General features: G+C 38.7%; 1 protein-coding gene across 1 annotated transcript in view; it reads right to left on the bottom strand.

The window, feature by feature from the left end:
* slc5a12 (solute carrier family 5 member 12) overlaps positions 1 to 27,381 on the bottom strand; it is a 43,564-nt gene that overhangs the window by 2,553 nt on the left and 13,630 nt on the right. The window contains exons 5-13 of the mRNA XM_039656672.2: positions 19,800 to 19,954; positions 19,198 to 19,338; positions 17,618 to 17,747; positions 11,400 to 11,488; positions 11,052 to 11,164; positions 5,033 to 5,100; positions 4,854 to 4,940; positions 4,033 to 4,205; positions 1,519 to 1,622 (exon numbers count right to left, since the gene is read on the bottom strand). Of these exons, the coding sequence (XP_039512606.2) occupies positions 1,519 to 1,622; positions 4,033 to 4,205; positions 4,854 to 4,940; positions 5,033 to 5,100; positions 11,052 to 11,164; positions 11,400 to 11,488; positions 17,618 to 17,747; positions 19,198 to 19,338; positions 19,800 to 19,954 (1,060 nt within the window). The remainder of the gene's footprint in view (positions 1 to 1,518; positions 1,623 to 4,032; positions 4,206 to 4,853; positions 4,941 to 5,032; positions 5,101 to 11,051; positions 11,165 to 11,399; positions 11,489 to 17,617; positions 17,748 to 19,197; positions 19,339 to 19,799; positions 19,955 to 27,381) is intronic.

Genomic DNA, 27,381 nt, shown 5'->3' on the forward strand with positions numbered 1-27,381 from the left:
AAGTGGAGCCAGTGTCCTCTCATGTACTCGCTTCAACCAGCTAGTACCAGACCTGCTCAGGATACTTCTCTTGCTCGCCATTCCACTCTCTGGACTGGATATGTGCAATATTTTCCTCAGGTGAGCTTCCCCGAAAGCCCTGAGTTCCTCCAGCACTCCTGACGTCGGCACCAGTGTCTATTGCCTGTGCGCCGGGACCATCAACTAGGAAACTATAAATCACATCTGAAAACAGGCCGCGCTAGATTCTGAAAAGCCGAACCAAGTTGGTCACAGGCATGCAGAGAGTATGGCAGGAAGACGCAGTGTCTCATACACTCTCAGGGAACAAGGGTTTCATACGTAACCTGAGACATTCCCTTTCAAGGGAACTTGAGCTGCATCGAGATGCGGTGGGAACACCACACCTACGAACGCCATAATAGCAAATGCCTGTTGTGTGTGAAGTTATTGCGCACACTTAGAAGCAAGCTCCCTAGACCCCGGAGTGGAGCCTAGATCCAAGTCATAAAATCTAACATATGTATGCGATAAGGAACCAGCCTGCCACATCACAGATGTCATGGAGGGAAACCCCCAATATTAAAGCCTTTGAGGCAGCCATACTCCAAGAATCTTGGTCAGACGCATAACAGTGCTGCAAAGGAAACATATTACAGGGTTTCTCCCCTAGGATACACCACTTAAAAGGGATGTGGTAAGCAGCTGAGGCCGCCATGTATACCTTTAGTGTGGAAGGGGGATAGATCTGCAGAGAAATGCTCCTGTAGGAACTCTAGCACTACAACGACAGGGCAGATAACTGGGTCCAGCTGGTGCTCTCCGCACCAGGAAGTGAACAATTTCCACTTCAAGGTGTAGAGTTTCCTCGTGGAGGGAGCTCTGAGGTGGGGGGGGGGTCAACATTCTCAGTTGATAGACCTGAACTTATGAGCTGGGCCCCCTCAGATGTCAAGCCCAAAGTCTCCACAATTCTGGGCAGGGGTGAAGGATCAACTCGGTCGTCTGAGATAAAAAGTCCATCACCACTACACTCGCACAGTAGAGACATCAACAATGGAAGGTCTTCCCACAAGAACACCAACACACTCGCTTGTTGAAACCAACAGCACACTTCAGATACACCCAAACGATCGGCCCCGAAGCAAAAGGCAACTAGTTCATGGATCAACTTCCGTATTTATACCCTGCTCCATGGGGGTGGAGTGTGTGTCATCATGCACACCAATTCCATTGGCTCATTCAATAGTACTCGAAGACGATTGGCTCCCTAGCCTGATCCCCATTCAGTCATCGTTGACTAATTGTCTCGACTGAAAGACAACCTTGACTAACATTATACGTGTATGAATAAATTGATGTATGACTTCTTTAAAATAACTTTGATAGGACTATTCATAGCTCTCAGATTCTTTGGTAGGAATGATCTTTCTCTATCTCTGAGAGCAGCAGATTTTTTTATTGTTGTTGCTGCCAGTATGTGATTGAATAGATGAGCTAATGAAATTTTGCTCTCACCTGTCAGCAGTGTGATAAGAAGGCCTGCTGCTATAGTGCCAATAAAGCCCACTGCACTATAGTATAGATAGGACATGGAGTACCATGAATCAGCCAGCCAATGTCTGAACACAAGACAGAAATCATTTACATCATATTAATTCAATTCAATTCAATTCACATTTATTTGTATATGGCTTTTCACAATGAACAACATTTCAACGTATCTTTACAGAAAAATGTAAACCACAATACAATTTAGAGTGATTGATTATTTGGGATAACTGCCTAAGTAATGTATTTCAGAAATACAAAATCAGTCAACAGTCAAAATCACAATTTAACAATTTAACGCAGAAACAATGAACTCATTGAAGTAATGAATAATTGTCAACAAAGGATTATTAAATTATATTATAATGAAAGTGCATCATGTTTACAATTGTACAGTAAAAATAGGACTGTCAATAGATTATTATATTATATTATAAAAACTTTTCAAATAAAAACCAATTCATTTCAATCATGACAACTCTTGAAACAGTTTTAGTGTCTTATTCAAAATGGCAAAGTTTAAGTGTGTGGTTTTGCTGGACTACATCTGCCACACTGCTGCTGCAGAGCAAGAACTGACTAAAGGTCTTTCACACTGAGTCTGAAATTTCCGTATACGTTTTTTCGTATTTGTCATTCGGTGTCTCTGAATTGTCAAAACACCGATCAAAATGCTTGCTATGGATGCAAAAAACTCAGAAAATCAAACCCGATCTGAATATGACTGACGAAAGTTTCGGGGGCAGTGTGTAAGCGTGATTAACTCAACGTGAGGTCGTATTTATTTTTTAACATGCAGAAATTTCGGACGAGAATTTCGGACTCAGTGTGCAAGGACCTTTATTGTCAATAGATACACAGACACTTCTGTGAGCATGTAAGATATGCTGCTGCTGCTGCATAAATAGACATACACATATCCTGTAGCATATCGAAGCAGGTGGAGCTGGGGGAGGTAGGCTAGCAAAAATATGTTTATGTTAGCTACCTGCCTGACGGAAAATGCTGCTTGTAATGTAACGAACAGTCAGTGCAACATTTGTTTTCCCCGAACGGACAGAATATGGTTACATACTGTGTTTTTGACAGGATTGGGAAGACGCAGATGTGTTCCAGAATCACTGTTTATCGTATTTAATGAAATGACATTGCTATAGCTTTGCAATAGGTTTTGATGAAAGTGGCATAGCATGTTAAACAACTATTCCACCGTGATAATCTATTTAGCAATGGGGGTTAGGAAAACCACACAATAAATTCCGTGCATCAAACATTAGCTTGGGCTGTTTTTAAGCACTGGTTGTGAAATCAGCTGCACCCCTTCGCTTCTAATATCAAAATATGGAAATGCTAACGTATCTTTTCTAACGTAGTTAGAAATGCTAACGTAGTTTTCGTTAACACTTTATAATAACCATCATTAATAGATGGTAAATTGTTAGTTATTTAACCTTTAGATAATTGTAATTTCCCAGATAGCAAACTGACATTGAATCAACGTGGAAACATGACATCGAAACAACGTTGATCTGACATTGTTTTGCTCATCGAATTAACGTTGAACCAACGTCAGATGCGTCATTCTTTCAAAACTAACGGAGAATCAACTTGAAATCAACGCGTTGTTTCAACGTTATGAAAGAAAACCAATTTTCGATTTCATTTAGCTTTGAAGAATGCCGCGTCTGACGTTGGTTCAACGTTAATTCGATGAGCAAATCAACGTTGTTTCAATGTCATGAGAGACGTCGTTTCCACGTTGATTCAATGTCAGTTTGCTGTCTGGGTTAACTGTTAGCAAACAGTCTTTTTAGTTAAATACTTTGTAACTTTGCCCATTTATAAACATTATTTAACCAGAAAGAGGCAGAGGAACATCCTTTTTTCATTACTTATCTTAATGTGCTAGTGTTGGGATATATGTGTGGGTGAACTTAAACAGTATGGCCATGCTCGTGTTCCTGTAGGCTTTCTTGTGTGTGTGTTTGTGTGTGCTTGTGGGGGAGGGGGCCATTTTGCTTGGGGCCCCCAACATCCTTCAGACTGCCCTGTTCAGAGGAACTCTATAGTGTTGAACAACAAACACTGAACCAGACTATTTAAATGTTGAGCAAGCAGTCTCATTGGCTGCAGGATTAGCAGAGGCCAATCAATTTGTGCCATGCTGTAATGACGTAATTGCAGATTGCATGTTAGGGTCCTTCACCCCAGAGTTTCATGGCTGAACTGAATGATATGTATTCCTTATAAAAAGGATAGAAACTATCACTGTCAGAAAATGTAATCATTTACTTTCATTTGATGTTGGTCATTATGTCTAGTCTGTGATAATATTTTTTATAGAAATTGCATTCTTATTTTCCAGGACAACTGAGTGCACTCTTGTACCCCATGAAATGGTTTGACAAACACAAATTAATTTCCACAAATGTGGGGTCTTCTGTATTTTAACTTCAGAAGACTAATAAAAGCATATCGCACCTGTCAGAGGAGAGTAATGTTTGGTTGGATCCATCGGCTGAGATGCTGTAGTTGCAGCCTGCAGTGTTGAGTTCAAGGGGATGTGTGTTATTGCTGGATGCGGGATAAATGAACGCTCCCACACCAACCCAGAATGAGAGACTGATGCCCACAATCAATCCTCCAAATGCCCCCTAAAGTTAAAGACCACAAATCACAAAGGATGTGAACAATATGAACTTTGGTGAAGCACAAATTAAAAATTAATTCATGTTTTATTTTACATGATAAAATAATGCACATGTAATGTTGATAGTATTTTTTAGACTCATTCATAATTTCTATTAAATAGGTTCTGCAGATAAATAGGGGAAATTGCTTTTGTTACATTTTATCTCTAAAAAGATTTTTTGTCTTATTGATTTGTATTATATACTATTTAGAAAATTATATAGACTTCATAGCAACACATTTCCTAGCCCTAGCTTTAATATAAGTTAGGTTAGGCTCATAAATACACATAAAAGTATTTAAAAAAAAAAAGAAACAGCTATATTATTTAAAGTCTTACAAAGTAAAAATAGGAGATTTTACCATTATGAAAGATTAAATATTGCATTTGAATATTTAATATTTAAAATTGGCAAATTAAGTTGTATTTTAAAATTCTAATGTAATTGGTAAATGAGATGTAAAAATGTAAAAACTTAAATGTTTATGCTTTTTTTTTTTTTTTTTTTTTTTTGCTATTATTTCAGATGTCTCTAGTACTCCAAAACTGAGAGAAAACTAAAATTTAAATCCAACCATTATACAAGTCTGGTATGAAAGTTTAGATTAACCTTTAGGTTAGTGACAGGAAACAGGATTCCAAGAGAAAACAGGCCCAGCATTGGGCCTCCACACATGCCATGGATACTGAGGGCCGCCTGAGGCACAAGAGGAAAAAGATACTCAACGACAGGAAACTAAGCAGTAACAGATCATCTGGACCCAAATGAGAATACCATGAGCCACATACCTGCACAATTCCTCCCATATATGAAGCACCCACGGCCATAGTAGTGCAGGCCACACCAAACACCACACCTGATCATCAGCAGACAGTCAGTGTAGAAGTATTAATGAAATACAGTAGTTCTTTCTAGTCAAGCATAACTACAATTCTTATATTCAGGGTTAGTAATTTGAACAAACCCCTAACCCTAAGTATGAAAATTTGGCACATCTCACACCATTTGTGTAATGGGTATAAATAATTTATAAAAATTGACAAAGAGGAGAGTTCTTTTAAAAGTTTTCACCTTATTAATGAAAAAAAAAAAAAAACGATACAATAGAATCAATATCTAAAGAACAGAATATGCATCAATGACGAAGAGTTTTGCACAATCAAATGGAATACTAGATTAAGGCATTTCTAATCTTATTGTCGATTCATCATGATGTGAAACCACATGTTTCATCAACTTTTGTGAAAAAATAAGTGTACTGGACTGTATTATATGTGTACTTACTTATGTGTAATTATATGTGTATCTTAAAAGTATATTTTTAAAAAAAGTACTTGTATGTATGTAACCCTGGGATTTCTCCTCACAGTTAAACAAAAGTATTTAGGTCCTTAATGATAATGTTTCGGGTACTGAATTACATAGTTCTTTACAATGTCTTTATGGGTATCTACCCCTTTAAGAGCATCGTTTCGCCTGATAGTTTGGTTGTAATTTACATGTGCAAAACGTGGGTTTTACCAACAAGTTGGTGTTTGTCCGTTATTCATTGGTTAATTATTGAATAAGCCCACCTTATATCTACGTAATGTGAAGTTTGATTGGTTCTTGGGAAGGGGGAGGGGAAAGAATAGAGGAAGAGTCAAGGCGAAGGAGGTGTGTGTCGAAGCGCGCCGATGTATGTGTGAGAGAGAATCACGATTAATCCGAATAGGATTTATTGATTTTATTTCTTTGAGCAACGAAAAGTATTGAAACTATCAGAAAAGTATTGATTTAGCAGCATTGATTTTGTTTTGTAAGGTTTGCCGGCTGTAAACTGAACGCTGAGTTGATTTTCTGTTCAGTACACTTGTGTGAGTTCCAGGCGAGTTAGTGCTTACTACAAACGAATTAGTGACTGAGTAACGTTAGCTAAATACTAAAGTGGACTTTAAATACCAGCGTGAATAGCGGTGATAAGGAGAAGCTGCACGATCCAGGTAGCGCCCTGAATCACCGAGAGGTTCAGGGTTCCCCTGGCAACGGGGGATTGCGAGGATCGCCAGGACGCATATCAGTGAGAAAAGCTTCCTAACGAGGGAGGACTTTTCACTACGGAGTTGAGGTATCACCTTAAATATTTATTTGGCTCTTCGGAGTGAAGCGGCCAATTATCCTTTTGTTTTGCGGCCACAACGCACTCGAGCAACGGTTACAGGCCTGCAACGAGGGGTGAGCTTGATTGTGTGTGTGTGTGTGTGTGTGTGTGTGTGTGTGTGTGTGTGTGGGCCCACTAAAGTTCATGTGATTATTTGTCAAATTATAACTGCCGTTTATTTTCCTGAGGGGTGTTGTATTTATTATTATTCATTTCTGTTAAAGTCCCTGTGAAATCAAAATTGAACCTATTTGCTTTGTTAGCGCATATTACTAGTCTTGTGGTGAACAATTAATCCGTGCAAGTAAAAATATATTAAACAAATGTTTTACCTTGGTAATCTTTAATCAAAATCTGAAAAGTTACTTCCGGTCTGGAACGGTTTCTTTTTCTGATGACGTAGGTTTCACAGCTTGGGTGGGAAAACGCTTAACCACTCCCCTCAAACCGTTAGTTTGTTATGAGCGAGAGATGGAGAGGAGGAGCGCTAGAGTAAAACCCTGCCCTCTGTTCAATATTCCGTTTCACTTGGAAAACGTCACAGCACTGGAGAGAAATCGTTTGCAACTTCCGGTTCACGGGGACTTTAAAGTGAAGTTTCATGTAGCCTATTTGTATGGGCATTTAAAAAAGTGTAAAACCATATTGAGAGACATTTGATTTATTATTGGGTAAAAAGAGTCATACTCAACTGTAATTCATATTCATTTGTGATTGATATTCAATTCTAAAAGTACATTAATCTGAGAAATTGTGTATAATTTTAGGATTCCAACCGACCGGTTGTGACAATTTTAAAATAGACAGTACATTGTAATTTAGGCCTACTGCTTATTTATCCTCCCTTTTATTTCAAATTTTCCATTTTTTTATTTAATTTCATATTTTTTGTTAATAAACATTTTAATTGTTTACTTGAAGTGATTTCATCAAGTCTTACTGATTGGTTTGTTTGGAAGTTAAATTGAATATTTGAAGAGTTCAGATGCAAAAGCCTCTAAATGGCATTTGAAATTTTCTTCTTTAATGATGATTTTTATCAAACGTGTATATTTAAGTTCAGTAATTTCACTTAAATAACAATTAATAGGCAATTATCATTGCCATTTAAGTGAAATTACTGAACTTAAATATACAAGTTTGATAAAAAATCATCATTAAAGAAGAAAATTTCAAATGGCATTTAGAGGCTTTTGCATCTGAACTCTTCATTTCTTTTGGGTTAAGTTATTCTCATAAAATGCCCGATTATAGCTAAACTGAGGAAATAGGGAGTTGTGCTAAAGGGTGTTAAGTGAGTTCCCTTATAGTTTAGTCGAGAGACTAAAATTCGAACCTGAGTACCCGCCCTAAGAGCTCAAGTACGTCATAATTGAGAGGGAAGAGGGTGCTACATGTACTATAAAATTAATTAAACAAAAGCCACTTAAAGAGAGTACACTTTCATAAATGTTTCTTAACACATGTAACACTCCTCAAAAGTGAACTTTGTAATAATTTGAAATTAAAAAGTACATTATCGATCATTATGTTTTAGTAATCTTTTGTTGTGCTCTAAAGTGTACATTTGTTTTGATGCGTTGACAAACAGAAAACATGTAAAGTTCTTCCAATGAAATATATTTAAAGTGTACTAATTTACAACTTTTCTTTTACAATAAAAGTTCTCTTTTTAAAAGTATTCTAAAGCACAATGTTCCCTTTCGAGGGAACTCAACACTTTGTCGTTGAAAAATGACTCTTTGGGGACGCTCCCTAAGCATACACTTCTGAAGTATGAATGAAACTTAAGGCGGGCATACACTGTGCGATGTCTGTGCGATTTCCGCAAGGTACCTACTCACACTGAACGAGTAAATCGCATGCGATGCAAAGCCAAAGTTCAGGATTTATGTGCTCACACTGTACGGTCCGATCGTCGAGCTGCGACTTCACTGCTCACACTATACGTGTAATATCTGCGATAACCCCCTAGATTGCGCCTATTTACGTGCATGTATCCAGAGATATTGTCAAAACAAGCATCTGCTATCAGTATCAAGATGATTTAGTATTTTCAATTTATGCATTTAATTATTATTATTATTATATTATCATTATTAGGGGAGGCCTATAGGCTAATTTTACTATTAAATTGATCCGCTATTATAATTAATTTGCCACGCAATATTTTCACCGCACATAACCAACGTGCTGTGAGGATAATAAAATATTAATCTTACTCCTCATTAAAAATTGTCTAAAACATTTAAGTCGATTACAATGAATTATATATAAAATAACTATTAACAGTCTATAATATGTCCGAACATTGCCATTATTAATCATCAATGAAAATTAAAAACAGGTTTATTTCAAAAACATTGTTTGACAAAATAATAAAAGAGGTGTTACATATCAGGTGGCTTGAAGACGGTGGGTAATATTATCCATTTTGCAACACGAACTGGAGGTAAGCAACAGTAATTTGTAGCTCGTTTTTATTTTAATTTTATTTTTGCTGCAGATGAAATGGTTAAACTTCTGTTTTCGCGCAGGTGCAGTGAGGGAAAAAACACTGAGTTTAGGGCAATCGGTTCGTAGCTTTGCTTCAACTGTGCGATATAGTCACGAGGAGCGACCAAAATTTCTGACATGCCAGAAATTCATCCGACCATCCGATTGTCGATCGTGAGAGGTTAATCGCCTCTCGTTTCTCCCTGTACACTGCACGAACACTGCACGACAAACGACGCACGACAAAGCTGAAAATCGGTCCGACACGAAAATGAGTCGCACGAGTCAGAATTCGGCTCAAAATCGGACGAAAATCGCACAGTGTATGCCCGCCTTAATCCAATCCCGATTGGTCATCGTGACGTAACGTGACAGCATAACCGGATGCATAAAAGTGACGCTGACACACACACACACACACACACACACATCAGCTTTCGCTCTTCAGCAAGCACTCTGTGTTGAATGCTGTCTGTCTTATTTGGTGTTGTTTGTCTTATGCAGTACATAAAATGGCCAGCAAGCAGTTTAGGAAGTGTGTGCACCCCTGCCCTCGTTTCATTACGGGTGGGGACACGCATGTTCTGTGCATAAACTGTTTGGGAGCGCAGCACCCCCGGGCAGCTCTCGAGGGGCCTGTGGAAACTGTGAAACACTACCTATGAGAGTGCTGCGCTCCCAGCTGGCGTGCTTTGACGAGCACGGTCAGGCTCGCGTTCCCTGGCCCCCTTCAAACCTCTTCAAGTCAGCTTCGCCTAAAGATCTTACCCTTAAATTAGTCTTTCTCTTAGCTATCACCTCTCTTAAGAGGGTGGGAGATCTCCAAGCCCTGGCAGTGACACAAGCTTGCTTGGCGTTTGCCCCTGGCAGAGTAAAGGCCTTTTTGCACCCGAGTCCGGGCTATATGCCTAAAGTGCCTGCTAATATGGCTCGGTCTACGGTCCTGCAGGCATTCCATCCTCCACCTCATGTGTCGGCAGAAGAAGAGAAGCTTCATTTGCTCTGCCCCGTCAGAGCTTTGAGTGTTTACCTTGTACCTCGTCCAAGCAAACCATTAGCAATTGGATTGTTCAGGCTATTACCTTGGCTTACAAGGTGCACAATTTGCATTCACCTTTGGCCGTAAGGGCTCATTCTACTAGAGGCATGGCGTCCTCTAGGGCCCTTCTTTTGGGAGTGCCCCTCCAGGAGATCTGTGAGGCAGCCGGTTGGGCTACCCTGCACACTTTTATCAGGTTTTATAGTCTGTCCACCTGGCACACACATGCTCTCGTCCTAGCTGAGTGCCTGAATCAGTTTCACTGATTCAGGCACTATTCGGTGACAGGCCTATTCGGTGCGTGGCCGAGTGGGCATTCGTTCCCCAAAAAGTCGTTTTTCAATGACTCAGTGTTGAGTTCCCTCGAAAGGGAACGTCTCGGGTTATGACTATAACCCTTGTTCCCTGAGAAGGGAACGAGACACTGAGTCGTCTTGCCATGCCCTTCGAGGCCTTTGAGCGGCTTGCTTCATCGAGAGGCTGATGTGTGTGTGTGTGTGTGTCAGCGTCACTTTTATGCATCCGGTTATTCCGTCACATGTTACGACATGACGCAACACCAATACTCAGAAGCGTATGCTTAGGGAGCGTCCCCAAAGAGTCGTTTTTCAACTACACAGTGTCTTGTTCCCTTCTCAGGGAACAAGGTTTTTAGTCATAACCCAAGACGTTCTCCAAGATTCATTCAAATCTGCAAATATCACTCATTTATGGTGAAATGATCATTGCTTAATGTTCCAAGTGCTGAGTGTGTAACTTGATGATTTCTAGACCAGCTTTATAAAGCTGTGCTCTCATGAGTGTTCAGTTGCTTGGGTTTCGTTTTGGTTCACTCTGCCGTTTGTTTGACCTACTTCTGCCTGTTAAAACGTCAGACGTTTCTTGGTAAAATCTGAAGATCCAATGATCTCTTGAATTTCCATTTCTGCCCATTTAAAGTTGCAGAACGGACAGATTTTTCAGGTTGTTTTCCCCCCCGCTGTGACTCATAATGATGTACTGATCCACTGAGGTAAGACTTCTCAGTGATAAATCTGCTCTTATGCCATATGACACAATTAATATTCTCATTATGAGAATCCTCCATTGAATCCCTTAAAAGGTTTGAACACATTGGATGTACTGTATTTACACAGTGCTTTACTGATCCAGTTGGCTGCTCGGTTGGACAGATCTCCAAAACACTGGCTCACAAAGTCCTCATACATTACCGTGGCCAACGCATTGATACTGGCAGCTACTGTGCTGAAAAAGAGAAACAGAACATGATGTCTCCTTTTATAGGTCAGAAGTATTATGAAATATAGATATATGTCTCTAAATCAGTGGTACCGTATTTCTAAATCTAAGAAACATCTTTATAATTAAACATTAAGCAAATTATTTTTTTTATTTAAATGTAAGCTATATTACTACATTAACGCATATGTTACTGTGAACTTTTGGAAACTCATTGAGAGACAGAATGCCTCCGCTTTACCTCAGAGTTCCACTGAATGCACATGCGACAAATAACCCAGGCAGTCCTGGAAATGCCCCAAGAATTTCCATCACAAAATATGGCATGAGCTGAGAAGAAATGGATATGCTAAAGTTAACAAAATGAGCAACTCATACTTTGCACGTGACGTCACAAGTACTGGCTGGCGGGCAAGAACGTCGTTCTCTAGCAACGAAACCCAGTAAACTAGTCAAGGATCTTAAAGGGGACATATCATGCAAAATCCACTTTTTTTAGCCCTTAAATGCATTTTGTTGAATATTTGGAGTGTTTATAAGTAAAGAAAAGATGCAATTATTCTCTTCAGGTGCTTCGTTTATATCTTTATATTCTGTTTTGGTCATATTTTTCAACCTGTTCAGATTTTTCTGTTTTCTATGACGTTTTTTGAACTACAACGTCGGCGTATTTGCAGCAGAACTGCCAAATAAGGACATCGACTACCGGTCCAACACTTCGAGAAATCCGCCATTATTATTTCTCGCTCCAATTTTGTAGTCCGAGCTCAATGATGCAGAAGTTACGAGAGGGCAAGTCAAAAGCGGTTTTTGGATGTAGTGACCTGAAGCACTTCAATGATTCCCACTTCAACAACCTCCGCCAGTAACGTTATACAGAAGGGTTTGCCGATTGACTTCGTCTGAATGAGAGGTAAATTCCTTCTATCTTTGGAGACGACGAACAGAGCATTTCGATAAGCTGTAAATATCGTTAATAAAAATAAAGTACTTTACTTTCTTAAAACACATGGTGGTCATGGTTTAGCAGTACCTTTGTCTTTCTTTGTTTTTGTTTTGAAGTAACTAACGTTACACGTCTGCAGTATTATTGTTCTTGAGTTTCATCAATGGTCATTTAGCTGCTTTTCTGATGCTTTTGTTTGACAGATTGTTTGTGGTAAGATTAGACCGTAGTCATTTATCTTGTCAGTGTGCTTGTTTTAACAAGAGAAATAGTCGACTTTCACTAATAACACAAAACAGTTAACTCGCATACCAATACATCCATATGAAGGTTGTTGCTGCAGGTTCGTCGTCGTCTTTATCAACTCACTCGCTCTGGTTCCAATATGTAAGGCTTGATGGACAAGTCTTCTGTTGTTGACATTTTATTAACGTGTGAATAAAAATGTTCTTTTAAGGGATCGTATATAATCGTATATCTCTAATCAAACTACAATAATGGCCGAACGTGGGGAGTTGAACTGACCGCGAACTCATCGACCTTGAGAGCGTGTGGGGTATGACGCATCTCCTTTTTATTTAAAGGGGCCGCTTTGAAACGGGTCGCTCAAAGATGCACATCAGAAAAGGGGTAGAAAAGGGGCTTGTGGAGCTATAATAATGAGGAATTCAGACCCAAGCATTGCAGTTATGTTTTATATAGACCACAATGGTATGATTTATTAGGGATGCACCGAAATGAAAATTCTTGGCCGAAACCGAAAACCGAAAAAGAGGAAACCAAGGCCGAAAACCAAAACACCGAAATAAATTATGCCAATTATTAGTATCATTGCATTTATGGCTATGACTGTGTACAAACTTTACTAAAATCAAGGCATTGCAATTGCATAAATTAATATAACATTTAAAAAAAAAAAAAATTACAATATTTGCAAATATTTATTTAGCACAATGCACAGTATAAAATAAAATTCAAACTAAAATGTTTAACTTGACCCCACTCATGTGTACACTAAATAATAATCTACTGGCCTGCAGAAAGGTTTTAAAATGAAATGTTCTCTCAAAAACAAAGCCGAGCGAAAACTTCTCATCACACTAGCACCCAGTTTGCACGTCTAAATTAGTTACATTTTAAAAATTTAGCATACAATAGCATAAAAAGCCTTTTTAAATGAACAATGGTCCATGTTTAATACAAATGTACATGAAACTTAATGAAACATGTTTAGTGAATGCAGAAAATATTTAAGAGAGCATTAATTTAGTTCTATACATACATGTTCCCATATACATATTTTTTTTGTAATGTAACAAGCAATAATCTCAGGGTTTACTGGGTTTTACATGATTATTTTTGTATTGGTGGTGGAATACTAAAAAATAAACATTGTCATGTATTTATCTGTCTTCTTCTCACCGATTCCTGATTGGTTAGACTGAGGACAGCTACTTGAGTCGTCCCCTGTCGTTTCAAGGAATAGTACAACAAGACGCGCAACGAAGTATAAACGCCTCGATGCACGCGCTGTTTGTGGAGACTCGCGCTGCCTTGTTTACTTTCGCCTGCCTCTGCAGCGCGAGTCTTATTTATAATTTTTAATTGGTTCATCCACCTTTATCTGCTCTAAACAATGCGTGCCGCCATGACGACGAATCCGGTTGTGAGCGGGTAAAAAGCGGTGCGCGCGCTGTCTGTGGAGACTCGCGCTGCCTTGTTTAATACTTTCGCCTGCCTCCGCAGCTCGAGTCTCCACAGACAGCGCGCGCACCGCTCTTGACCCGCTCGCAACCGGATTCGTCGTCATGGCGGCACGCATTGTTTAGAGCAGATATAGGTGGATAAACAAGGTTTCCATCTCCTCGCGGGTTCAGATACACTGAAATACTTCCACACCGCAGACATGTTGCTTCAGACATGCACGTGCAGGTCGCGGTTTCTGTTTGCGTCATCACAACATTTCGGCCGTATTGTTTCGGTGATAAAAGTCTTTCGGCCGAAAACCGAAAATGCACTTTTGGGCCATTTTCGGCCGAAAATTTTCGGCGGCCGAATATTCGGTGCATCCCTATGATTTATATGTAAAAATGAATGATTTAAAAGCATGATATGTACCCTTTAAAGGGGTGATGAACTGAGAAATTAAATTTTCCTTGAGCTTTTGATTAGTGATCGACCGATATATCGGCCGGCCGATATATCGGGCCGATATTTGAGGTTTTTACGTGTATCGGAATCGGCCGATACACCGCTGCGCTTTCGCCGATAGTTTTTTTTTCCCGCCGTTATTTATAGACAGGCGGCCACGGGCAGCTCTGTGCTGCTGGAGATGCTGCAGTTCACGTGCCCCGCCCTCCTCCACTAGCAGAGTGCAACCTGCTCTTCACGAGAATGGTAACTTAAACTTTCAAAGGATCTTTTAAATGTTTGACTCCTGAAATATTGTCAAACACTTTAAAAATGGAAACACGTCGCCCTATAACTGTTATGTGCTTGCAACTAAGCAAGTTTGTGGGTCCAAATGGAAAACGCGAATGCCTCGTCTATAAAACTTAACTGCTTGCCATTGTATTAAGAAGCTGCAAATAGTTAAGGTGTAGGTTATCCGTTCAGTATGCATTAGGACTGTCTATGAATATTCTACATTCGAATATCTATTAATTTTGAAGGTGAAAATTAATATTTGAATGTGGAAAAACACGCCCGCGGTTGCAGACTAATAACGTTACTACAGCTGCACAGCTCGCTCGGAGCGCTCACTGTCGGTTATATACTGTGAAACTTCAATCACTGAATGAACTGAAGCCTGCTATATTTGGGACAAGAGTCGCGACTCGCAACCTTAAATTGCTTGCACAAAACTCTTGTTTAGCACTCAACATTTGTTTGTTGTTCATTTAACCGACGCGCAGAGACCGTGAGGGCGAGAGAGAGAGTGCCTGAGCGAGTCCAGGGCGAGACAGAGTGAGCTCTGCGGTCTTGGCCATTAGTTGATTTACTTGCTTTTTAATACGTTGTCAAATATGTTTAAACTCAAATAAACCATCTAATACTAGTAGTTATGTCTCTTTTTATTAATGTGTCCTGTTATTGATGTAATGCGCGTCAACAACAAAACGCGCAACGGGATGTTCGAATATGTTTTTTAGAGGGAATATGCAAACGCCATTTGAGCAATTTTGACAGCCCTAGTATGCATACGGTAACGAACTCTGGTCATAGGATTAAGGAATGCCAACGTTATTCTGTGCTTTTTGTGGGAGATTTATTCAGCGCTCACCTGGCTGAGGTTTGGGGCGTGTGGAGTTTGTCTCCCTCGCAATCGCAGTAATATTAGAGACTAGACATGCTCATTTTATTTTATGTAGGAAAATTGAAACCATGCAGTACATAGTTCGTTTCTTTTAAAATGAAGTACAGTGTGCACTGTGCACTTTATTATGCTGGTTGCTACTGTGTGCAATAGTGTAATTATTTAATTTATGCTTAAATATTCATTTTCAGCACTGAACTTTTTTTGTTCTACTTCATGTTTTTAATATTTTTTAAATTGTTTATCTACTTGTTCTTGTTCTACCTCACATGTTTTTACTATTTGTTAAATATTCATTTTTGAAGTTAGTTAAATGTTACTTTTATTAAATTGAGACCTGTAACATTTGTTAACATCATGTTATTTTTAAGATGTAAATTGAGGGAGCAAAATGTATCGGCTCCAAATATCGGCTCAAGAAAATCGGCAGCCCGTATCGGTCATCGGCTAAGGCTGATGGGAAAAAAATCGGTATCGGTATCGGCACTAAAAAATCCATATCGGTCGATCCCTACTTTTGATATCTAAGAGGTTATCATATTATAAGAATATCCTGTAAGTTTCAGAACTGAAAACGTCCTTGTTAGTCCAATAAAAGCTTTTATTTACACCAGCCTCTGAAAACGTCTCGTTTTGAAAAGTGGGAAACTATGACGTCGAAGGGGTTAAAACACCACCCCCGCAGAAGAAGATCAACACCTACTTCAACACGGCCGGTTTAGCCCCGCCCACCGATTCGCGCATTACACGCATAGCTAAGTAGCCTAACTTGCATGCCTACCTCGTGATGAAACCGGATCATTCTACCGAGCAATACAGAATATTTTGCAGTGCCTGGTTGTGAAAGAAGACAGTCGCTGCATAAGCTTCCTCTGGATTCCAGTAGGACTTCATGGATAAACTTTATTTTTAATGACGTTCCAGCTGATGAGGGTAAAACATCGTCGTCTGTTCGCTTCATTTCACTGAGGATTGTTTTGTCAACAAGACTGGATTTGCAGACCGATTAAGAGTAAAGAACGGTGCTGTGCCGTCTATATTGGATCTGACAGGAAATGTGCAACACACGGACTCTGGGTCGAACATGTATGGGCGAATCCGGTTGCCATTTGACAACATTGGACGTTTTCCCCCACGTACACCGACGGGTGAGTTAAACTCATTATAATATGCAAAACTGTTCTCCACTCGCAGCAGTGGGCGTTTATTTCCAAGTCTTCAGCGCGACACGCCCATAAAAACCGACCGTTTTTCAGGAAGGCTCACAACTTGGGTACAAAATAGCCTATTACTTATTCATTTTGATGTTTTTGAATGCAAAAACCAAGCGAACGTCTTAAGTTGACCTCAGACAACAATATAATAACATTTAAAAACCAGTTCATGACCCCTTTAAATTCAATGAATTACTGTACTACATCACAGCCTAACAGATTGCTTACAGGATTATACGCATTTCGCTGCTCTCGTCTGTTGTCTGATGCTATGTGGAGTGGATCACAATCAATCCCCCAAATGAGCAGGTAGGCTACAATGTTTGACATCCTGCTAGCCAGGCAGGGTGTACTGTACATATCCAGATGAAGACTTCATCACACGATGGAACAGATGTCACTTTGTTTTATAGCTGCAATAAGTAAACGGACCTTTGCTTTGATTATGAAGATATTCCTGTTTTTCACCTCCCATTGGACAGTGTGTTAACCCATCCACTCTTTAAAAAAAGATAGCTATCTGTACTTTTGTAGGCTTTAATTGTGTGTGCGGTGTAAGGTGATGGATTCTCTATAATATAATGTAAATATCTCAGTCTTTGCCAGCTTCAAAGCAATGAAAACATCAGCGGATGCTGTGTATGGATCACACGTTCCAAGTATGTTAATCTTTTTTTGATATCTAATTTTAACATTTGGTAACATATGGTCTAAATAGTTAACTGATTTTAGTATTAGAAATTTGCAAGGCTGCAATTCCCCTGGCTGGCCACTGTTTGTCGCTATACCCGCCAGTTATCCATGGTGTCACGTGACTGCAAAGAATGAATAGTGATATAGCAATAGTTACTTTGCTAGTGAGTTCCACTAATAATACTGCTAAACAAATTATATTAAACCATTGACATGTGGATACTCTACTGTTTCATTAAGGTGATTATATTTTAGAGGTTTATTTCAAATAAATGTTTAGAGATCATCACCTGGTCTGGTGCAGAGACCAATCCACTTGACCAGGGGTCACATTGGGAGTAGAAAGCGTACATCATTAGACCAGATGTCACAGCACAGAACAAAATGATCCACAAACCCAGCAGATTCAGATACAGAGCCCTAAGACAAAAGGAATACCATTTTTGGAATTAACTGAACTCAAAATATAAATGAAAAGCTGGTGCTTGAAAACTTGAGGCAGAAGAACGTGAGCTTGCTGGGGGTGGGGTTTAAGCGGACTAAATGATTGGAGAAGTCCTGCATATGTCACCAGAGAGAAGTCTGTTAGTTTCATCAGAAGGTCCAGTAATATCATGTTGATTAAACAACACGAGTTCAAAACATAAAAAAAAAAAAATGAAACAGATTAATTGTTCACGATAAGATCTATAATATTGAAAATAGGGTGACTTTTCATTTTGTGTCGACTTTAATTGTACTAAAGTATTGTAAGTTAACTGGTTAAAGTATATTTGATGCACAAACTTTTGAAAGCATCCTGTTTAATTTACTGTGTTCTCAATGTCCTTATTATGTAAGATGCTGTTTAAGATGCTGTCTGAAACCTGTTGACTACAGATTTATTGACTGGAATATATATATATATATATATATATATATATATATATATATATATATATATAAAATATAATATAAAAAATTCACAAAGAAAAGGGAGAATTTTTTTTATAATGTTTCCCTTGGAAATGGTAGAAGTACAAGTTAGATTAACCCTCTAGTGCTGTTCGGCCAATTACATTTGTTTTGTTTTTTCAGTATTTCTAAAGGTTATGTTTTTTGCCACTTGTTATGTGAACACACAAAAGTAAATCATGGACATGATTCGAAAAAGTTACACGGTCCTGGAAAAAAAATAGACACACTTGTATTGTTCACGGTCAAAAATGACTTGCATTGGAAACAAATGTAATACGGTGGTGTTACATTTGTAATGGGTAAACGCGTATTTGGTGTGCTGTCCGGGGGGAGGGCTTCGAGCTCGGAGTTTGGCCCGAACCCAGAGTACTCCCTCCTATGTAAGTGTTTAGGACTGGAAGTGTGGAGGGATGCTGCTAAACAATATCGATGGAGTGAGGTGAGATTGCTGAATCTGTAATCATTGACTGAGTTCACTCCACTCGTGTAAATTAACTGAACGCGTTCCTCCAGAAATTTGGTAATCATCATTAGATGAATTTCATCTAGAGGAAACGCTCGGTACTGCGCCCAAACAAAATCTTAGTGAAAGTACATTTTTTGATATATATCTACCAAAAATGTGGAGCACAACTTTGATTTTCTCACAGTTTTAGAGTAAACAATTGATATTTCCAATATAAAATGTGAAAATAGTATTGTTTATTATTTTCACAATTTAAGCTAAATAATTTTCTCCACTTTTAATGATGAAACACATTGATTTGCAAAGTGACCAGATAAATGTATTTGTTTAAATACATAAATGTCTTTTTTTCTATAGACTATATATAATGGTAATCTTTTTTTTTTTTTTAAATGCATGACCAGATTTTGAGAATATTATGGAAAGTTACGTGTAATGGGAGCTCACCAGCGTGCATGACTTTCTGTTTTACAAGAGATGCATCTCTGGATCGTTGACTGATTTACCCCATAGATACCCAACCATGTGAAGGTGCCCCCTACAGTGAGAGTCCAGAACGTGTGCCGCCTTAGAGGATTGACGTCAAAGCTGGAAAAATATTTGAACCTGTTACAAAATATCACTATTTAAATGAACTCATTGATGCTGGTAAACAATGTATTCTCACCCCAAGGCATCACCTTTTGACCATGCTTCAATATTCAACGCTTTAGGCACCCTTTAGCGTCAGTTACATGACGCGATCCTATGGCGTCATTTAACTGACGCTAAAGGAAAGCGTCAGTTAGATGACGCGAGTAGGTTTAGGTCTGGGGTAGGGTTACACGCGATCCTAGGGCGTCATCTAACTGATGCTAAAGGGTGCCTAAAGTGTCAGATATTGAAGCATGGTCAAAATGCTTCCCAAGGCGTCAGTTAGGTGACGCCCTGGGGGCGAGAATGGGCTATCATAAATCAATAATGACATGTAATGATATAAAGTGTATAGAGTGTACAATAATGAAATAAAGAGTATAACCAGTAAATTGAGTGTCTGAACACATACATACTCAAAGACTTCCAGTCTGCCTCCTTCATGAGCTGTTCTCCAAACAGTCTCAATCCCCCCCGCTCTATTCGCTCCCTGGATCAGAACAGTGAGGAACCCGGCCACCATCACCACCATCTGGAAGGCATCTGTCCAGACCACAGCCTTCAATCCACCCTAAACACACACACACACACTGGCACTGTTTCTCCTGTTTCTGTCTGATCACAAGCCACTGAGTCCATGTGAATGCCCCATTCACCAGACTTTAAACATTTCTCCAAGGTTTAAATATACAGTAATATTTCAACAATCAAACATTTCACAAGTTAATTCAAACAGTTCATGTTTTCTCATGAAACAGATTATAATTTCTAGGTATGATAATGATATATTAACAGTGTAGGAATTGATACTTTTCATTTTTATTGTCTACACGTTTCATTTTATATAGACAATATAGTCATGTCGGAAAACACAATTGTTCTTGATTTATTGTCCTGACCACAACCACAAAGCAGGAACTACTGGTGATCTGGACCAGTATTTTAAACTGAAAAACATGTTTTTTACTTTAAAATAATAGTCCAGATCACTAGTAGTCCTTGAAGACGAGTGACTAGGTAACACTTGAGTAATTAGTGATGCATTTTATGACTATATTTAGAGCAAAAATGACTGATTATGTCTGATTAATGTTGTGATTGGCAGTAATTCTTTATAATTTGTCATAATTAACTATTAGTTCTTAATGATGCCAATTTCATTAAGTAATTATTGATTGCCTAATAAGAAACTATCTTAGTCCTAAATTCGATATTAATTAATTACTGATTAGTTAAGGTTGTTTCCACATTAGTTAATAGAAGAAGTAGCTGAAGTGTTAAAGGGTGGACCAACGTGATTATTTCACGTCTTATCATGGGTTGGAGAGATGTTGTTTTGGCCACTTTGTTTGATATAATCACAAGAATTTAACATAAGAAAGAATGGGATTTGAATTCAGGTCTCCTTGATTAAAGCCCAAGGCTTTATCAATTGAGCCACTGAGTCTGATGAGTTCAATGGTGTATTAGATGGGTTTTATTGCGGGTCTGGTTTTATTTGTTGGAAAAATAAATATAGAAATATAATTTGACACAAGAGGGCAGTATAGCCCGATTTATGGTTTTGAGTTTGGTTTAAACTATCACTATCAATTAAACCGTGACGTCTACACGTTTTCCAAAGTGGACCAACGTGATTATTTCACGTGATACCGGGTTGGGCACTGAAGTTACAGGAGTTTCTTCCCGTTGCTAAGCAACGGAACTAGGTCGAGTATTTAAAAGGTTATGGTTAACACCGTTAACGTGGTTTAACGTCGATGTAATACGTTGTTTTAGCGTACCCTTTGCTTAAACGAGGAGCTGGACGCCGGAAAAATAGACATTTTACTCATTTAGGCTGCTTCATTAAAAACGTGACATTTAGATGTTTTCTTCGGCGTGGATCAAATGAATCCTTTTCACCTTGAAAATAATAAATGTTTTTTTTTTTTTTTTTGCATTTTAAATAATAGACCATTTCTCAGTCATTATCAATAAAACAAAATCCCATTTTTCTCGGTTTAGGTCGTCATGGTAAGTTTAAGTTTCAGTTTAAATTTCAGTTTCACGTTTGAGGGGGTTAAACATCTACAAGTTTTCCAAAGTGGACCAACATGATTATTTCACGTCTTAAAATTGGCCACTTTGTTTGATATAATCACAAGAATTTAACTTAAGAAAGAATGGGATTTGAACTCAGGTCTCCTTGATTAAACTCCAACACTTGATCAACTGAGCCACTGAGTCTGATGAGTTCAATGGTGTATTAGATGGGTTTTATTGCGGGTTTAGTTTTATTTGTTGGAAAAATAAATATAGAAATATAATTTGACACAAGATGGCAGTATATTTCATCAGCACGCCAAGACTCAAAGGCCGGGGAGGAGATCTCGCTGTGGTGTTTACAGTAAAAAACGTTTAATTTGCCAGTCAGTTAGCGCATATTCATCAGAATTAACTGCTATAATTGTAGGATTGCCGTGGTTAGAGCAGACTAAGCCAAATAGGATGGCGACTGTAATTTTTTCAGATTCTGCATCAGCACTTAAAAGTATACTATCAACAAAAACAGACAGAGAAGACTTGATGGTAGAAATTTATACATTATAGGCTGAACATAGAGGGGATACTTGAATACTTTTGTTGGGTACCGGCACACATTGGGATAGTAGGAAACTAAATAGCAGATAAATTAGCAAAAGAAGCATTAAGGAAAGACTTGGTAGATATTAAGATACCTTTAGGAAGAAATGAAGTTAGATCAATAATTAATAGAGAAATAATAAGAATATGGCAACAAAGATGGGAAAGTAGCAGTACAGGTAGGTGGTATTATAGTATTGTAAAATCAGTAGGGATAAAATATTCGTGCTATGGAAGACATAGAAAGGAAGAAGTCATGATTTCTAGATTAAGGATGGGTCATACAGGTTTAAAATCAACACTAGCATTAATGGGAAAGCATGGTAATGGTATGTGTGATGAATGTGGCATACTTGAAACAGTAGAAGTAGGCTATGAAGATCAGCGTAGGGCTCTTTTTAGAAATATAAAGAACAGGCCAGTGAGCATTATGGACCTATTGGGAAAGGGTTTGAGTGATAGAGAAAGGTTTAGGGAAGTGATAACTTTTTTAGAGCTTACAGGACTAGATCACAGGATCTAGCCAGAGGAGGAGAACAAGTTTCTGATCATCCTGGAGGTTTGAGAAGCTCAGTGTAGAAGCTGGAGGAGCTGAACACGCAGCGTCAGCTGATACACGAGCTCTGATACTATGGGATGGGTTTTTTTTTTCCTTTCCCTCCTTCTTAATCAGATCCATTAATCATGTGCGTAAGGTATACAGTAGGTGGCGGTAATACTCCAAAGGAGTGAACGGCCATGAAACGAAAAGAAGAAGAAGAAGTCAGTTAGCGCTGACACGTCTTCGTTTGAACTTCAGATGATGAAGGTTGGTCATTCAAATGCATTCTATTGTATCCTAGTTTACCGGCCTCCTGGGCCTGTGGCCTCTTTTCTGTCTGAATTTTCTGATTTTCTATCATCTATAATTAAGCTGAATAGAGTGATTATTGTTGGCGATTTCAATATCCATGTGGATGATGATACTTGCAAAAATGCTTCTACTGAATCTTTTAATTTCACTCAGCATGTCTCTGGTCCTACGCACAGCAAGGGACATACACTCGATCTTGTTCTTTCATATGGGGTAAACATTAATAATGTTTGTATTGAAGATGTATTTGTCAGTGATCATAATTGCATTTTATTTGATCTTATTTGTGATGAGGATCTTCTTAAACGAGCGTCTCGCTCACGTTTGATTAACTGTTGAGAGTTTTTCAGCTGCATTTGACTCAAGCCTGGTCCTTATTTCGAATGACGTGGACACTTGTGCACAGGCCTTTAATGATCACTGCACCCTGCTGTTGGACAATGTGGCACCACTTAAAACTAGAGAAGTTTCTGCTGTTAATACAGCCCCGTGGATAAATGATGCCATCCGCAGTCTAAAGTGTGTTTGTCGGGGAACGGAGCGCTTATGGAAAGTGACTCAATTACAAGTCCACCGCCTGTATCTTAAAGAGCTTTTAATGGACTTAAACAAAATGATTAAGGTTGCTAGAGTCTCTTACTTTACCAATCTTATATCTGCAAATAAAAAACAATCCTAAAGCTCTCTTTGATACTATTAACAACATTGTGTCTCCTGCTACTTGTAGTGTCTCTGTGTTTTCTAATGCTGACTGCAACCACTTTCTGCGTTATTTTGTGGACAAGGTTAGAACTGTCAGGGCAGGCATTGTTCCGTCAGCAGACCCCCAGATTAATCAGCACAGAGTCAGACCTTCAATATTGGACTCTTTCTGCCCTATCTCCCTGAATGACATCCTTAAATTAGTTGGGACGATGAAACCTTCTCAAAGCCCAGTTGACATTCTACCTACATCTCTGCTTTTAAAATCCATACATTATCTTGGCCCATGTTTGGTTTCAATTTTAAACTTATCTCTTCAGCTGGGCCAGGTTCCTAGTTGTTTTAAGCATGCTATAGTTCAGCCTGTCTTGAAAAAGAGCAAACTTGATGCAGCTTCATACAAAAATTATAGGCCTATTTCTAAATTGCCATTTATTTCTAAAATTCTAGAAAAGGTTGTGGCGTACCAGCTAAATAATGCTTTAAATCTACATAATATTCATGATAAATTTCAGTCTCCCGGTCGCTCCCTGAGGTCTTCAGGCCAAGACCTTTTTAATGTTCCTAGAACACGTTTTAAAACAAGAGGTGATAGTGCGTTTTGTGTGGTTGCTCCAAGGCTCTGGAATTCTCTTCCATTAGTCTTGAGAGCTTTGGACACTGTAGAAAATTTTAGTAAACACCTTAAAACACATCTTTTTAGACAAGCTTTTAACTAGCTATATGGTGGTGTTGTAATGTGTGTTGTGGTTTTTATTTCTTTTATTATTTGTTTTTTTTACTGTAAAGCACTTTGTGACCCTTCATGTCTGTGAAAAGTGCTATATAAATAAAGTTTACTTACTTACTTACTACTTACTATAGCCCTATTTATGGTTTTGAGTTTGGTTTAAACTATCACTATATCAGTTAAACCGTGACATTTACACGTTTTCCAAAGTGGACCAACGTGATTATTTCACGTATTGTCGTGATACCGGGTTGGGCACTGAAGTTACAGGAGTTTCTTCCCGTTGCTAAGCAACGGAACTAGGTCGAGTATTTAAAAGGTTATGGTTAACACAGTTAACGTGGTTTAACGTTGATGTAATACGTTGTTTTAGCGTACCCTTTGCTTAAACGAGGAGCTGGACGCCGGAAAAATAGACATTTTCATTTAGGCTGCTTCATTAAAAACGTGACATTTAGATGTTTTCTTCGGCGTGGATCAAATTAATCCTTTTCACCTTGAAAATAATAAATGTTTATTTTTTGGGGTTTTTTTTGCATTTTAAATAATAGACCATTTCTCAGTCATCATCAATAAAACAAAATCCCATTTTTCTCGGTTTAATGAAAACCAATAGGTCGTTATGGTAAGTTTAAGTTTAAGTGTAAGTTTCACGTTTGAGGGGGTTAAACCGTGACATCTACACGTTTTCCAAAGTGGACCAACGTAATTATTTCACGTCTTGTCGTGATACCGGGTTGGGCACTGAAGTTACAGTTTCTTCCCGTTGCTAAGCAACGGAACTAGGTCGAGTATTTAAAAGGTTATGGTTAACACGGTTAACGTTGTTTAACGTCGATGTAATACTTTGTTTTAGCGTACCCTTTGCTTAAACGTGGAGCTGGACGCCGGAAAAATAGACATTTTACTCATTTAGGCTGCTTCATTAAAAACGTGACATTTAGACGTTTTCTTCGGCATGGATCAAATGAATCCTTTTCACCTTGAAAATAATAAAAAAAATTATTATTTTTTTTTTTTGCATTTTAAATAATAGACCATTTCTCATCAATAAAACAAAATCCCATTTTTCTCGGTTTAATGAAAACCAATAGGTCGTTATGGTAAGTTTAAGTTTCAGTTTAAGTGTAAGTTTCATGTTTGAGGGGGTTAAACCGTGACGTCATCGAATTAACGTTAAACCAACTTCAGACGCGTCATTCTTTCAAAACTAACTGAAAATCAACTTGAAAATCAACTTGAAATCAACGTTGTTTCAACGTTATGAAAGCAAACCAATTTTCGATTTTCATTTAGCTTTGAAGAATGCCGCGTCTGACGTTGGTTCAACGTTAATTTGATGAGCAAAATCAACGTTGTTTCAATGTCATGAGAGACGTCGTTTCCACGTTGATTCAATGTCAGTTTGCTGTCTGGGTTAGTTCACCCAAAAATGAAAATTCTGTCAGTATTTACTCACCCTCATGTTGTTCCAACCCCGTAAGACCTTCGTTCATCTTCGGAACACAAATTAAGATAGGCTATTTAAGATCAGGGCTGTAGTACTCGAGTCCGGTCTTGGACTCGAGTCCGGACTCGAGACCGTTTTTCTATGGTCTCGGACTTGTCTCGGACTCGCTGGTATTCGGACTCGGACTTGTCTCGGTCTCGGCCACTGGTCTTGCCAAATATGGCTTTTGGTCTCGAGTCCAACATTTTTGTATGTGTGTTCATTTTTTACCAGCCTATCAGGGTAACGTTAACTTGCCCAAATTAACCGACCAAGCGCTCACTACAACGGAGCGCGTCTTCTCATGCACTATAGTTAGCCTACTGGGTGTTGCGCACAATTCTAATGATTCCTGCAGGTCTCCCATTTATAATGTGGGATATTCCCGCAATCGTAATCCACACAGATTATAAAATTAAATCATTCTTTTAATAACTATCTGCCACACGCAATTTCACAAACAGCGTGAGCGTTCAACGGTGCCGCGTCTTCTCTTCTCTCATGTGTTGTGGAAGGCGCATCAAGCGCTGCTGCGATAATACACACTCGCGTTCAGGAGTCGGGACATGACAGAATATTCACTTGCATTCGGGCCAGTAGTGCATCGTGAATAAAGCTTACCATTTGCACGTCTTTTTAAGTTTTACCAGTTTAACATTCAAGCAATTTGAAACTATCAGTCCTCGTGCGCTCTCTGGGATGACTATATGCGCACATTCATAGACAATCCACCTCAAGAACAGCTGGCCAGTAACAAAAGTCATTTTTCACGGATTAGCTATATTGCTTTAACACTCCAAACCGTGTCAATTTCGATCTTCGTGAGTATTGAGAATGAGGAGTTGACGTCATTTTACAGAGCCCCTCCCCTCTCCGCCATGTTGGTAGGATTCCCACGGCAAAACAGTATTGTATACGTGTGTTTTTAGCTCGGTAGTAGAGGAGTTTCTCGCAATACCGCACTGTTTTACCATGCCTGGAAGTCACTGCTGCGTTAAGAACTCCTCCAGTAACTCACACGAGACATATGGAAAACATAGGAACAATGGAATACAGTTTTTGGGGTTATCGAAATGGACACAGCAGGGAGAGTCTGACCTGACGAGGAGACGCGGATTGATGGGTTTGCTGATGCCTTTAGTATACGATTTTCACTGTTTGCTGTGCCTTAACGAACATATGCAAAAGTGTTGTTTGAGTGCCTTATTACTTTTTTTTTTTCATTGAAATAAATGTTTGAAACAACTTGATATGGCCTAACAATATTTATTGAGAACTGAAATAGGCTATTTGGACAACATAAGTTTCATGGACAACATAAGTAATAATAATAAAATAATAATAGTGTTATTAGTGCAAAAGAACAAATATATTGATGGTGCTTCTCCAAATACAGCTGTTTTGCACTTTGTGTGAGTTTGTTCCTGTAAGGTCCCTTTCCTTTCGCCTTATCTTTTAGCTTTGCTTTACTTTCTTCCTTTTTTTTCCTCATATTCTTAGATCCATCTCTGTCCTGCCAAAATAATAAATGCGCGAAAATTAAAGAGCTCTGGAATGTTTACTCGCGTCTATGGGTTCTAAAGGCGTTGCCCCTGGTAA

The sequence above is a fragment of the Pimephales promelas genome, chromosome 25 (genome assembly GCF_988280905.1).
Source record: "Pimephales promelas chromosome 25, fPimPro1.hap1.1, whole genome shotgun sequence".
Lineage (NCBI taxonomy): Eukaryota > Metazoa > Chordata > Actinopteri > Cypriniformes > Leuciscidae > Pimephales > Pimephales promelas.